Below are 15091 nucleotides of genomic sequence, written 5' to 3'. Positions count from 1 at the left end.
CTTATTTATTAAAAATGTATATAATAACTTTAAATATTTTTTTAAAGTCTGCTCAATTTATTATTTTATGCTTGAGTTTTAATTTTAAATATAAACTTGCTTATTTATCGTGTAAAATGATGGTGGGCCGGGCGCACATTGTGGGCTATATTCTAGTCTAAACTAAAACTAAAAAGTTTAGCTCACATAGTTTTATCTTATAAATTAAAGTAACAGCTTAGGGGATAACTCTAAATTGTATTTTAAATTAATTTAGGCAACTGAAAAATGTAATTAAAAATTTTTTTTAAGTTTTGATAATGGATTGGCTTAAAAATGGTGATGTGAGCAAGCTACTGACAAATATTGAAAAAAATCCCACTGAATCATCATATGACCAAGTGAGCTTTTTTATAACTTATCATAATTATTTTTATAATTCAAGTAAACATTTTGAATAAGAGTATTGTGAAGCAATAAGTTATTTATGTCTTATAATATTTATAGAAAACTAAACACTTTACTTTTAGAGAATAATATTTTTTTAGTTAACTATTTCTAGACTATACTCTTTTAAATGACAGTTATAGTGCACTTCTTAATTAAGAACACTATTTTTGGCAAAGCTATGGATTATATACATATGAATATTTGTATACATATTATAAAAGACCTTTTGAAAACAAAATCCTAATTTTATTGAGTCAAAACGGTATTTATCAAATCACAACATTAAAATAGTTTTATTATTCTTATATGTTTTAAAGCATAGGGGTGTTAAAAATATTTATTACAAAAATTTACATTGGCTTTTATGTGAATGCTTAGAGTATATATTATAAGATACTATTTATATAACAAAAAAAATACAATTAACTTTTGAGATATAACCAGTTTTGTAAAAAATCTGATACAGCTGTATGGAATCAAAGGTTGCTAAGGCCAATTTACTTGGAATTTTAAAAAGTTCACTCAAAATCTATCTCTTCTTCATTTTATTAGCTTTTACAAAATATTTTTAAAGAAAAAATCCAATTGTGAAAAATTTGGAAAAATTAGAATTAAAATCTTATGACCAAATAAAAGAAAAAAACAAATTATTATAATTCTTACAAATTCCTACAATATGATTGTTCATTATTAAATTATTAAAATTCAACTTGGAAAGTTTGAGAAAATTTGCTTAAACACTGTAGGAGAAGTAGGGGTAGGGAGTACTTGGGTGATGTTTGCTGGACTTATGAGTCCATTAGATTTTGATGTGTTTTTGCTTCATTAAGAAAAATCTGAAACAAAATAATTCAAAAAAAAAGCTTGAAGCCTAAAAAACTAATTTTAACCCTAAAAATTACACACTTTTTATTTTTTGACTTAAAAAGTAATGAAATCACTTAAAGATGTCCTAGACTTATAATTTATGTCTTAAACGAAAGCTCATACTTATTGACATATATTTAAAGACATATTAACTGCTTTTGATGTATTATGACATCATAATCACCTTAAATTTAAAAAAAATTTCTGTAAAATGTAGGGGTAGGGAGTACAGCAAATTTTTTTGGTCGTATTTTAAAATTCAAATAAGTAAATATGGTTTGGATGTGTTTTTGCTTAGTTAAAAAGAATCTTAAAAAAAATTAAAATTTTGCAAAAAAACAAATTGCTGCTTAAAAATTGAAAAATATGTGATTTTTGAGGTTGAAATCAGTTTTTTGGGCAGCACCTTTTTTTTTTGTAAATTTATAGTTTTTTTTTAAGATTATTTTTAACAAAGCATAAACACATCCAAATTATATTTACTTATTTGAATTTTACAATATGACCAAAAAAAGTTGCTGTACTCCCTACATTTTATAGACAAATTTTGCATATTTAGGGTGATTATGACGTCATAGTACACCACAAGCAGTTAATATGTCTTTGAATATATGTCAATAAGTATAAGCTTTCATTTAAGACATAAATTATAAGTCTAGGACATGTGTAAGTGATTTAACTACTGTTTAAGTCAAAAAATTAAAAAGTATGTGATTTTTGGGGTTAAAATTAGTTTTTTGGGCCGCAAGCATACTTTTTTTTTTCTTTTCAGATTCTTCTTAATGAAGCAAAAACACATCCAAAATATATGGACTTGAATGAATATTACAATATGACCAAAAAACGTGCTGTACTCCCTACCCCTAGGAGAAGATATGTTTTTAATGAAATAGTCTTTTTTGTTGTTTTTTACTTCCACTCCATAAGAATATTATAGAACTCTCAGATTTTTCTGGCTCATATCTCAAAAACTATTTTTTAATTAGAAATAGTAAAAAGCAACTATTAGCTAATTTGAAGATCTTTAAAATAAGATCAACATGTTAAAACATGCTTTACCAATTTATGCTTTTAAGTTACAAATTTTTCTTACTGAACTGTAGCCAAATAGTTATTGATTGGTAATTTTCTAAAAACTTTTTTAAATTTCGTTGACACATTACTATAATTATATTAGCAGTTACTTATATGCTTGATATAGTTATATAGTCTTAGAAGATAGACCACCTACAGTCGGAGAATTTGATTTTTATTTATACAAATAAATTAAAATATGTTTTAAAAGGCATCTAGTGAGTACCTAACTGATAAAATACAAGCAGATACTATTAATTTTGACTAGTTGTTAAATTAATACTATCAGTGCTTTGGTTGTGAAAAAATCTTATGACAAAGACTTCTAAGTTTGATTTAAATTAAATTAAACACATTTTTAAACATATATACAGTAAACTTATCAGTGAGTTTAAGCTATGAAAAATGGGTAACTGTCTAAATTGCGCGAGCGTACAAAATTGCACAATGGGACAAAATTGCACAAAAACACAAAATTGCACGAAGATACTTTTGCACGAAGACTGATTTGCACAAGAGCACAAAATTGCACAAAGATAAAATTGCACGTAGACAAAATTGCACAAAGGTTCACTTTTGCACGAAGACACTTTTGCACGAGGGTACATTTTTGCACAAGCAGACAATGATGCTTGCAGACACTTATGCACAAAGAGTCATTTTTGCACGAGTGAAAATTTAGCGTAGAGGGTCAATTTTGCACGAGTTTTGTTTCCTACCCAGAGACGGGTCAAAATTGCGCGTAGACAAAAATATTAAGTAAAAATTTAAAAAAAACAATTAAAAATAAAATAAATAAATAAATATTTAATAAATAAAAATAAATTAATAAAAAAAAAATTAGTAACTAGAAAAATAAAAAAATGATATTTTTGAGTTAAAAAAAGTTATTTCTCAGAAAAAAATAAATATTAAATGTTAAATAGATTAAAGTAAATAGTAAAGAAGTCAGAATTTAAAAAATCAAATAACTAAATAGTAAATAAATTTTGAAAAAATCAAAAAATAAAAAAGATTGATAAAAATTAATAAATTTAATAATAAATACATAAAATAAAAGTCCAAAACAAAAGTTAATAAAATTATTAAAAAAAGTTAAAATAAATGAAATGAATAATTAAAAAATTCAAAATTAACAAATTAAATAATAAACAAAAATCAATCAAAAAAAAATTTTTTAAATAAAAATAAAACTAGATTATAAAATTAGATTTTAACCGTTATTAAAATATTACTACCAAAAAGAGTTTTGTTTATACTAATAATTTTTTTTTGTTAAAAATATAAATTAAGTAATTCTAGCTGTTGTATTATTTTGTTTGTCTTATTCTAGTCAAAAGCTTGTATCTCCTTTTTCTTCTAAAAAAGTAAGAAGAAAATTGCTTCTGCCAGTGCTTTTGCGCAAGTCTGGGTTAGAAAAAGAGAAAAAACAGAGCAGGAGAAACTTAAGATATAATTAGAGCAAAACGCGTGCAAATAATAGCAACTAAGATAAAGTTTAGACAAATAGAAAATAATGATAGATAAATTATGTTTAAAAGGTTTAAAAAAAAAATAATAAACAATTTTAAGTATAATTTATGGAAGTACACAGCCGTAACAGAATTTTCTACACAATGCACAATAAAAATTTCATCAGACGGATTTTCTCCTTTCTAAATTTATTCAATTGATTCACTGTTTTGCATGCTGTGCAAAAGTATCTTCATGCAATTTTGTACGCTCGTGCAATTTTAACACCTACCCATGTAAATATTATTTTTTTTATTTTATTTTTTTATTTTGTTTTATTTTATATTAAAGTTTATATAATTTTAATATAGTTTAAGTTTACATCAATACATGTTTATTCTTTAATAAGGGATATTTTTATTAATATAAAACCCTATTTTTATTTTTATTTAAAACTTTTTAATTTTTTTCTAAGTTTTTAAACACAATAATTTAGTTTCAATTTAAAAAAAGCTAAATAAATTAAAAAGTGAATAAAACTAATATAAACCTAAATAACTAAAAATTAACTACACTAATACATGCTTTTTTTTTTTTTTTATAAAATATAAAGGATTTTATATATTTTTTATTTAGTTATTTTAAGTTATTACTATTTGTGCAAAATTGACCCTCAGTGCAAAACTGTCTGTCGTACAAAATTGACCTTCCGTGCAAAATTGTAACTCGTGGAAAATTGAGCTTCCGTGCAAGTTAGTCTTCGTGCAATTTTGTCCCCTCGTGCAATTTTGTGCCTGCGTGCAAACTAGTCTTCGTGCAAAAGTATCTTTGTGCAATTTGGTACACTTGTGCAATTTTGTAACCTCGTGCAATTTTGTCTTTGCGCAATTTAGACCCGTTCCCATGAAAAATACCTATTTTGTTAAGTTTATTTTCCTATTAAATAAGGACAGAAAAACTTTTACTTCAATAGAAACTGGAATGAAATCAGAAAACCTGACAGAAATAGTCAAAAAAAAAAACAGTAACCACCATGTTTAATGTCCTTTAATAATAAACTTTAGTAAAATATCTTAAAATGAACTTAAATTTGATATTTGTTTTACAATTTTTAAGATATATTGTTTTTTAAAGTTAAGAAATAAACTTGAAAAGTTTAATTGCTGTTTACAAAGTGGCCATTTTAACTGGAATTTAAAAACTTCGGCAAATGGAATACTGAGGTTTGATCCTTTAAAAATTTTGGAATTTTTAATAACTTTTTTATGTATAATAAAGAAAATTAGCTAAAAAATAATTTATTGATGCAATTTTTTTCAAAGTTTTATTTATTATAATAGACATTTTAAGTAAATTCTATTTAAAACTGTTAACAACATTTCTATACTTAAATTTATATTATACAGAAATGGAAAAAAATATATACTTTAAAAAACTAGGAAACAAATCAGTAAATCTCAAAAAAGAAGTAAAACATCAGTTGTCATTTTGTGTTAAAAGAAAGTTCTTTTTAGATTTTTGAAATTAGTTTAGTATTAAGTGAAATTTATGAACTTGATTACTTTTTAAATTAATAATAAACTGTATATTTCAAAATTTATGTTGTGTATTCGATACTATATTATAAAACAATTAATATGAAGACTTACTGTTTACTAAAGGCTAGTAAAAAATATCATGTAATTTATGTATAATTTTTCTCTGTAATATATTTTATGTAGTTTTGTTCAACTAACCTAGTAACTTTTTTTATTTATACATTTTTAAATCTGAACTGAACAGCCAACCTAGCTACATTGCTTTGATTTGATTTCAAACAGAGCAATGTTTATTTTCAAAAATTTTACTACCTATAGACATGCATAAGTAAAGTATCTTATTTCCAAATCTATTATCTTAACTAGTAAAATTTACTGTAAACTATACTACTTTAAATAAAGCTTGTACTAAGTTGTTTTATTTTTTGAAACTACAGTTTTTTAATAATTTAAAAACTACAGCTGCAATAGAATTTTGTAAATTAAGCTATATATTTGTATTTAATTTATATTGATTTAATCCCACATTAAGGTTTTATTTACTAATTCTACTATTTAGTTGCAATTTTCGATTTATAAAAGGTGTTTTTGAGAAATTTAAGAATTTAAAAAATATTTTATTTTAGTTTTATGTTTTGTTTCGAAAACACTATTTATTATACGTAATTATATTTTCAATTTAAAAATTCATCGACTTACTAAAATTATTTATATTTCTAGTTTCTTGATAAAACAATAAATTTGTAACAAAACATGTCTAAAATATTCATAGTTTAAAATACAACTATATTTAATTTATTTAGGTAGAAGTTGAAAAATGTGTTTTGGATAAGTATGTTGACTATGAAGAAAATGGAGAATTAACTACAGTGTAGGTTTTTCTTAAATAAATAGTTGTAACATCTAGATGTTTATTACTGCTAAAATTTTATTTTTATCATAAGTAGTTTTATTCAAAATTTAAAAACTAAAAAAAAATACTTACTGAAGCATAAGTGAGCTTTGCTATCTATGTAAAGCTTTCAAATTATTATAAATAAATAGATTAAAACTTATAGATAGTGTTACTATAACCTAGGAATTTATTTTTTAAATATGCATAAAAAAACAAAAAAAAATATTACAATACATTAGTTTCAAGTTAAAGTAAAGATTTTTAACAATGTTTTAAATTCAGACGTTGATATGTATTTTTATCAAAAATTTAAGAAACTAAATTTAAATTATGTTTAATGTGTTTATTTCTTTTTTATTTTGAGAATGTAGTTGTTTTTATTAAGTGTAAAGTAAGAACATAATTTACTTTATTGCAACACTAAGTTTTTTGCTAGATAGATTATCGCTATTTCATGAGGATCACATTGATTTTTTAGAGTCTGCCTTGCCAGGGCTTTCTAAAAATTTTCAGGTAGTTTGGATTTTACTACATACAGTTAAAAAAATGTGAACTGTTATATATCATTGAACTACATAATTTAATAGTTAAATTTATTCTATTTAACTTAACTATTATAATGATAATTTTGTTAGAATGCTTAAATTGTCTAAACTAAAATTTTTTTTAACCATTTGAGATAGCATTTTAATTTTAAATAAAAGTTTTATGTATAATTTTATAAATAAAGTTGTGCAAATTAAATATTTTACCACAACCGGTTTCGGTGGCAAAAAAATTGCAACCTCTTCAAGAGAAATAAAATATTAAACTGTATACTTTTTGTAATAAATGTAAACTTCCAAAACCAACAACCTAAACCCTTTTTTTAGTTCGTCAAGACTTTTACTAAAACTTTTGAAGCACATGATTGAGATGTAAACCTTTAATTTATTTTCTAAGTTATATCAATATAAACATATAGGTAACTAATTTCTTATTGTTTGAATTTTATATGTTTTTACGTTCAAATTCTTTATAGTTTGTTTATGTTTTATTCAATATTTATCTTTCAGTATATCTAATTTTTATTTAGTGCCTAGATGCGAGCGGACCTTGGATATGTTATTGGATAATTCATTCATTAAAGCTACTAGGAAAAGATTTAGACAAATCTCTGAAAAAAAAGTCTGTTTTCATTTTTGTCCTAGTAGTTAACTGTGTTGATATGTTTTAGTGTTCTATAAAAATAAGGTTTATTGGTGATGTAAACTAAAACAAGTTTTTTTTTTGTTGTTTAGTTTAATAATACTTTATGTTTATAATAATAAAGTTCTTAAAATAGTTTTTTTTTAACCAGTCTGTTGTGGACCAGCAGAAAAACATACCTAATTTTAAAAAGTTTTATAATATAATACATAACTAAAGGTCAAAATTTTACAAAAATTTTCAACTTACAGAGTTTGTAACACATTGTCGTCATGTCAACACAAGGATGGTGGGTTCGGTGGAGGATATCTTCAATTGCCTCATCTTGCAACTACCTACGCAGCAGTGCTTGCTATTTGTGAGCTGGAATGCCAAGAGGCATACGACTTGATTGACAGGTTTGTTTGTTATTTCATTATAAAATATTTGATGAATAAAGTGTTTCATATGCAAGATCTCAAGTGTCAACCAGTTTTTTATTTCTATTTTGTTTTTTATTTGCTTCTTAAAAAACTTGAAAATAGATTGTTATTTAAGTAGACCTTAGGTTGTTTTGCTATAAAGAAAAAATTATTAAGCTAATAGAATAAAAGTTTTACATTCAAATATTATTAAGGGCATAGGGGGGGTAAACACCCTTTTTTGGTTTTTGATCTTATTTTATATAGTTTTTACTAAGCTACAAGATGCTTTTTACAGATTTAAAAAATTCAAAATGGTTTTTGAGATATAGCCGGTCAAAGTTGGAGGCAACAATAGGAACCTTATGGGTGGCGCAAACTAAAACGTCAAATAACTAGAAATCACTAAAAATCTATTTTCTCCTACGTTTTTTGAGATAACTACCTCAAACTTTCAGGATATGTTCCTTGCTGTATTTAGAAAATTCTGTCGGAACAGAATTTAAAAAAATTAAAAAATAAAAATTTTATAACAAAAAAACAAAAAAAAAACTGTTTTTTTTGTTTATTTTTTATATAATTTTTTTATTTTTTATTTTTTTTAAAATTCCTTCCGACAGAATTTTCTAAATATATCAAGGAACATTTCCTGAAAGTTTGAGGTAGTTATCTCAAAAAACGTAGGAGAAGATAGATTTTTAGTGAAATAGTCTATTTTTGCTGTTTTAGTTTGCGCCTCCCATAAGGATCCTATTGTCGGCTTCGACTTTGACTGGCTATATCTCAAAAACTATTTTGATTTTTTTAAATCTGTAGAAAGCATCTTGTAGCTTAGTAAAAACTATATAAAATAAGATCAAAAACCAAAAAAGGGTGTTTACCCCCCCCCCTATGCCCTTAATAGACAGAGATATAAATTTAATATTTGTACACAAAAACATTTTAAGACACTATTCGTTGTAAATGTTTAATAAGATTGTTTAAGAAAACATCTTTTTTACTTAGAAAGAAGCTAGTTGGTTTCCTGATGAGGCGATCAAATGAAGATGGTAGTTTCAGCATGCACAAGGGTGGTGAGGCTGACACTAGAAGCTGCTACTGCGCCGCTGTAGTGGCTAAATTGACTTGTATTTTTCCTCAAGTTAAAGATGCCTTTGAAAAAACTCCAGAATGGGTTGCAAGGTGAGAATTAAAACTAAGAATTTCTAAAAACTTGCTCGTTTTTAATTTGTTTAACTGTTATTCTTCACGGACGTTTTTTTTCGTTAAAACAAAATACCTTTAATTTTTAATATCAGCCTATTACAATTATTTCATATTAAACAAAGAATAGAAACATGTAATCATATTTTAGCATTATATAGATAATTTTACATTAAACTACATTCATCAAAGTAAATCTTAAGTTATTGAATAAAATAAAAAAAAAGCTTTTAAATTTAATCTTTATTGCTTTAAAATTTTTCAACCTTTATTTCAACCTTTTTTATTATATCTACATAAATTGTTCTTTTAGTTATTAAGCTATTCAATATTTTAATTACTCATATTTAAAACATTTTTTGATAATTAAGTTCTGTCATATATGCAACTTACTTTTTAGACAAAGCTTTTATTTTACTTGCTAAAAAAAACCAAGTAACATATCTAAAATAAAAAGCTTATGTCAAATTTCAATAACTACAGTTGTCAAACCTACGAAGGAGGTATAGGGGGAGCCCCTGGTTCAGAGGCGCACGGAGGATACACGTTTTGCGGGTTCGCCTGCCTGCTCATGCTCGATCAGTACCAAGCAATCAACGTCAATTCGCTCGTCAGGTGGGCTGTCAACAGGCAGATGAAGTTGGAAGGCGGCTTTCAGGTTTCAATGCGTTTCTTTTTAAAGCAATATGTGGGTGGTGTAGTAAAGCTCATTTATAATTAGATGTTTATGTAATTAATAACTTTATTTAAATCAATTTTAAAACACTCCTGAATTTGTAAAATTTTTAGTTAAATCAAAATGCTAATAATGTAGAACTTTCAGGGACGCACCAACAAACTAGTTGATGGTTGCTACTCATTTTGGCAGGGTGGAATTTTTCCCTTACTACACTGCGTAGTAGGAAAATTAAACGAAAATAACAAAAAAGCTCTATTAACTTTGGTTAATTTTATTTAATACTATTTTTCTCACTTTCTGTATGTTTTCTTATATCAATTTAAGTTTAATAAGTTTTTTTAATTGTTTAAAAGACTAATTTATTTAAGTTATTTTAATAGAAATACTTGTTTGTTTGTTTTAAAAGTAATAGTTCCGTTTCATTAAATAGTTAATGTACACCCCCCTAGTGTATTGTGCTTTCAAATTTTATTAAGCTATACTACCAGGTAAGCTAGTTTTTTTTTTTTGTATAAAAAAACGCTTTTGACTGATTTTAATTAAGCTTTATTTTATAAATAAATGTTTTATGCAAAGAATTTCAGGATGATTATAACTAATCAACAATACTTTTAAAAGTTTTGCATACTTTTGCTGTAGTTTTGTGATAAATAGCGTAATTTATCATGACATTCTTCTTATAAAGCTCTGTTTTTATAGTACTTTTAAAGATCTACAGAACTTTAAAAGTTTTTCTTTTTTAATTAAATAATTTCACTACTAATTATAAATTACTTTTAGTTTATAAAAAAAATCTATAAACCAAAATTGTTTTTTTAATTAATTTGAAATAAAAATGATAAAGTCAAAGCGAAAGTTTAAATCCAAAAGAGTGCGTATTTGAACCTTAACTCTACTTAATATTCTAAATAAAGTTTTAGACATATTTTATCGTATATGTCTCTTTATACAAAAATTTTAGGATGGGTATTTGTACGATGAAAGAGCTTTGCAACATTACATACTAATTTGCTGTCAAAACCCTGTTGGTGGACTGCTAGACAAACCCGGAAAGTTAGTTTAATTTAAAACTGCTTAAAAACAGATGAATATTTTATTTCAGGCATGTCTTTAATGATGAATTTAATTTTTCTGTAAATGCTGTTTTGAGTATAAAGTATTACAATTTGATTTTTGTGTCCAAGTTTTAAAGTCTTCCGTTGTCTTTGTAACTTTAAGTACTAAATGTTGTATATTTACATTAAGAAAAATAATCCAGCTAAAGTAATTAGAATAAATGTTCAAAACAGCCATTTAGTTTATGCAAGTTATTATATTTGTTTTACGTCTGTTGTTGAAATTTTAACAATATCACAGTTGTTCTCAACTGAATTAAATTATAAAAAAGTTAGTTTTAAGTTTTATATATTTATATTTTATAAGCAACTGTAAAGTTTCTTGATTTAGATTAACTTTAATGAAATACAAAAAAATATTTAAAGTATGTTTGAAAAAAAAATTTCTTTTAAGTTTATTTTATAGTATCTAATACAAAAAAAGTAGTTTACATAAAGCTTAAAGATTTATATGTTATATAAAGTTTATTACTACTTTAATATATGTATATTTATTTAGTTACAGTATTTTTTTAACGCAGGGTTGCCACGGGTCAGGCTAAGTAAGTTTTTTTGGAAATTTGGAAAAAGTCAGGCTAAGTCAGTTTTTTAATGGCAAAAAGACAGTTTTTTCAGGGCTAAATGTCAGATTTTGTCAGTTCTAATTTACAAAATTCCTTAATTTTCAAAGTCAAAATGATTAAAAATTAACCAAAATCCTTTAAAGTCAGACTAAAATTGCAAAATATTCCTAGAAATTTACTTACAAAACCATTAAGTTCCAAAGCCTTCAAGTGGTAAAATTAAATTAAAAAATCCTTTATAAAGTCAAACTAAAATTGCAAAATTTTCCTAGAAACATGTTGAACTATTACCCTATTTGAACAAGTAGTTGTTGTATGTAATCTTTTTTGTATTGATGATCTGTGGCAAGGACACTTCCATAGTGAAACTTTGATTTATACACAAAAGTCTATTTTGCAAAACTTTAGAATCAACTTTTTTGTTTAAGTAAGTTATTAAGATCTTTATAATTAAGCACTTAGTTTAGTATTTTGTGTAACAAGTTTATGTGTATGGTTTATCTCTTTGTATAATTTTTTAGAGTTATTTAAATATTAAAAATAAGTAAAAACATATTATGTTAATTATTTTGTATTTTAAAGATTTCATAACAAATTATAGGAAAAAGTATTTTATAAAACAGATGTATGGTTTACTTTTATTTTAATTATTATTAAGCTTTTAAAGTAAGTAGGACTAGAAAAGTATATATTTATTTTTTAATTTAAAGGTTTTATTTTAAATTATATGAGAAAGTATTAAACTTATATAACAGAACATGGTTAATTTACTTATAAGTAATATTTTGTAGAATTACTTAAGTTTTAAAATAAATAAGGGCATATTTCTTTGTTACAAATTTTCAAAATCAAAGGTTTTATATTTAATGATAAGAGGAAATATTTTATATAACAGATTCTTAACTTTTACTTTTGTATTTATTTTTTTATAGTTACTTAATTTGTCTGATATATAGAAATATTGTCATAGGAAGTTATTTTCTAGTTGGTTTTTAATTAACTTTCTTTATATTAAATGGTACTAAATAGTATTTTATACAACATATATGCAATTAAATTTAGTTCTTGATTTTTTTTGGAATTACTTAAGTTTGTACAATTAGTAAGAGTAGATTTGTGGTAATAATTTTTACTAAAAAGATTTCATAGTAAGTATTAAAAGGTAATATTTTATATAACAGGACTTTCTTATAACAGAACAGAAACACTTACGCATGTTTATTAATTATAGTTGCTATTTCATTACGTATGTTGTTTTCTTTATTTTCGTTTGATTTTGTAAGGTTCATTTAAATATTTTATGTATAATCATGGCTATTTTTTTAGTATACATCGTGATATAAGTGTTTTTTAAGTTTTAACGAAGTTAATGACAAATGTTTAATTTTAATACCACTTTTCGTTTAGCAGAATTAACTATGATTTAGTTTGAGTATTTTAACTAAAAATTCTTCGCCAGCAGTTTACTACACATTTGTGACACTTAGAGATTATTTGCAAAGAGGTAAGCAGTGAGATAAAAGTATACCGAGTGCAGTGCAATTTTTTTTATAATTAAGTTTATATTATTTATTTTTACATTCCAATAACTTATTACTACAGCTATCTTTCGCTGAAGTATACATTCTGAATACAGCAGCTACTCAGTAGAAATTTTGTAGCTAAGAATAACTAGTCTAAATCAATAAGAAACCTGACAGAAAGTTTTTATTTTGGTTCACAAGTGTGTACTGAATAAGAAGTGCGTACTTGTCAGAATATATATTCTCGAATACGTCTTTTCAAAATATGCGTAGTCAGAATGCGTAATTAACTGAAAGTGCGTACTTAAAACGCGTACCTAAGAGAAAGGTAAAAGTCAGGCTAAATCAGTCAAAGTCTTGAAAAGTCAGGTTAAATTTACAAAATTTTTTATGTGGCAACCCTGAAACGCCTTAAATATACTTAAAGTTTTTATACAGGCTACCTTAGTATTACTATTAAACCATAAAACACAGCGTATAAGTAGGATAGTTTACAAATGGTTTAATGTACAGGAGACCGGATTATTACCACACTTGCTATTGTTTGAGCGGTTTAACTTCGTCTCAGCACTCGCCAAATGGAAGCATTACAAGTATTGCCGACTCTAATTCACAACTAGTAAGTTTTTTTAATCATTATATTTTAAACGTGTCAACTATAAAATAGAGTTTTCTTTTAATAAGAAATTATTGTACGCTTAGTTCAATTTAACTGGCAAAATATATTTTGAAATAATTAGAAGTAATTTTACTATTAAATACTCTATAATCTTTTCAAAGTTTAAAAATGAATTGATTGTTTATTGTTATCTTATTTCCGTTTTTGATGTACAAAATTGTTTGGAATTCATTTTTTATGCTCAAAAAATACTAATAAGAATTTTATAACATAAGATGTTCATATTATAAAAAGATTTAGTTGAACGTTTTTTAGTTGGACAATAATCATACATTTCATAGTATTAAGTAAGGTAGAGTATTAATTTTATTCACAACAAAATGTTATGGTTTTATAGCATCTTTTTTTTCTCATAATTAATGATTCTTTGCTTCACCAGCTAAAATACAATCAAGTTTTTTTTGTATAAGTTTTGTTTTTTAGTCTGTAGTCCTATTTATTTAAACTCAATTTTTAATTACTTTAATCTTTCTCAGATTCACTAAATTTTTAAGATGTAAAATAAAATATTTTAAATAATGTAATAAACACATGTATATAAATTTTAACTTTTAATATATAAGTCTTTATAACAATTTTTAGATATAACAAATATTTTACAGCCTCCTATTCATCCAATTTTCAATGTGTTATTCTCTGCATACGAAAAAATAAATTCTTATTTTTCTGAAAATAGTGAGAAAGAAGTTTGAAAAGTTATTTAAAATATTTCTCTCTAAGTTCGATATGATCACTTTAAAGTTTTCTAGTATAATTATTGACCTAATTTATAAAACTAAAGATTAGATAATAAGTTTAAAGTTAATACGTTTGAAAATTATGTTAGAGTAAACTGTAAAGTTTAGCTTAAATACTTGATTTATTTTTCTGCAGTTTTTTTTCGAAAAAAGCTGAAATAATTTTTGATACTGTGTTCAAAGTTTATACTATATAAAACTTTAGTACTTTAAACTCTATAAAATTTCTAACAAAGTAACAGATTTGTGTTATTTCTATTTTTTATAGGTCTATTGTGATATTTTGAAATTTTTTTGTTAATTATTTACTAACTTCTTTAAAAATAAAATGAAATATTTGACAAATTAAATATAGTTTTTTCATTATATATTGTTTATAATTAAATGACTTTATCTTATAGTATGATAAGTTTCAGGTGATATTTTGAAAACAATTAAAACTATGTAATTTCATATTTAATTTGTTCAATTTTATTTAAATGCAGGTTTTATGTAAACATTAGTTTTGATTTTTAATTATTTTGCGGTGTTTAAAGATAGCTTTAACTACTTTTTACTTGTTTTATTAGCTATAGTCTGAATTAGTAATATTTTTTTACGCTTGTTTATATTATGAAATGTTCAAAATAAGTATGTAATTTAAAATATTGAAACGTTTTTACTTATCTCTGCAAAATTTTAGTATATATGTTTATTGAACGTTTTTTTAATACATTTTTCAAATCTAGCTATTAAGAATAAAGTTGGA

The 15091-nt window shown here is 24.2% G+C and overlaps 1 protein-coding gene across 1 annotated transcript; it reads left to right on the top strand.

The window, feature by feature from the left end:
• The first annotated feature begins 299 nt into the window (after window positions 1-299).
• LOC145849287 (protein farnesyltransferase subunit beta-like) lies at window positions 300-14345 on the top strand. Its single transcript, XM_082954449.1, has 11 exons — window positions 300-380; window positions 6164-6231; window positions 6696-6768; window positions 7331-7422; window positions 7695-7841; window positions 8850-9026; window positions 9531-9705; window positions 9871-9990; window positions 10688-10779; window positions 13441-13546; window positions 14209-14345. The coding sequence occupies exons 1-11, from the start codon at window positions 300-302 to the stop codon at window positions 14296-14298; spliced, it is 1221 nt and encodes a 406-aa protein (XP_082810575.1). The 3' UTR covers window positions 14299-14345.
• Window positions 14346-15091: the final 746 nt, after the last annotated feature.

Source organism: Thalia democratica, chromosome 1 (genome assembly GCF_965202585.1).
Source record: "Thalia democratica chromosome 1, ktThaDemo2.hap1.1, whole genome shotgun sequence".
NCBI classification, from domain to species: domain Eukaryota; kingdom Metazoa; phylum Chordata; class Thaliacea; order Salpida; family Salpidae; genus Thalia; species Thalia democratica.
The sequence above is the reverse complement of the archived record's forward strand: the minus strand, read 5'-3'. Positions and strand labels throughout refer to the sequence as shown.

Coding starts and splice junctions, on each gene's coding strand:
- LOC145849287 (XM_082954449.1), top strand. CDS start 300: ATGGATTGGCTTAAAAATGGTGATGTGAGCAAGCTACTGACAAATATT. Junction 7,423..7,694: donor GACAAATCTCTGAAAAAAAA/GTCTGTTTTCAT, acceptor TTCAACTTACAG/AGTTTGTAACACATTGTCGT. Junction 13,547..14,208: donor CCGACTCTAATTCACAACTA/GTAAGTTTTTTT, acceptor AATATTTTACAG/CCTCCTATTCATCCAATTTT.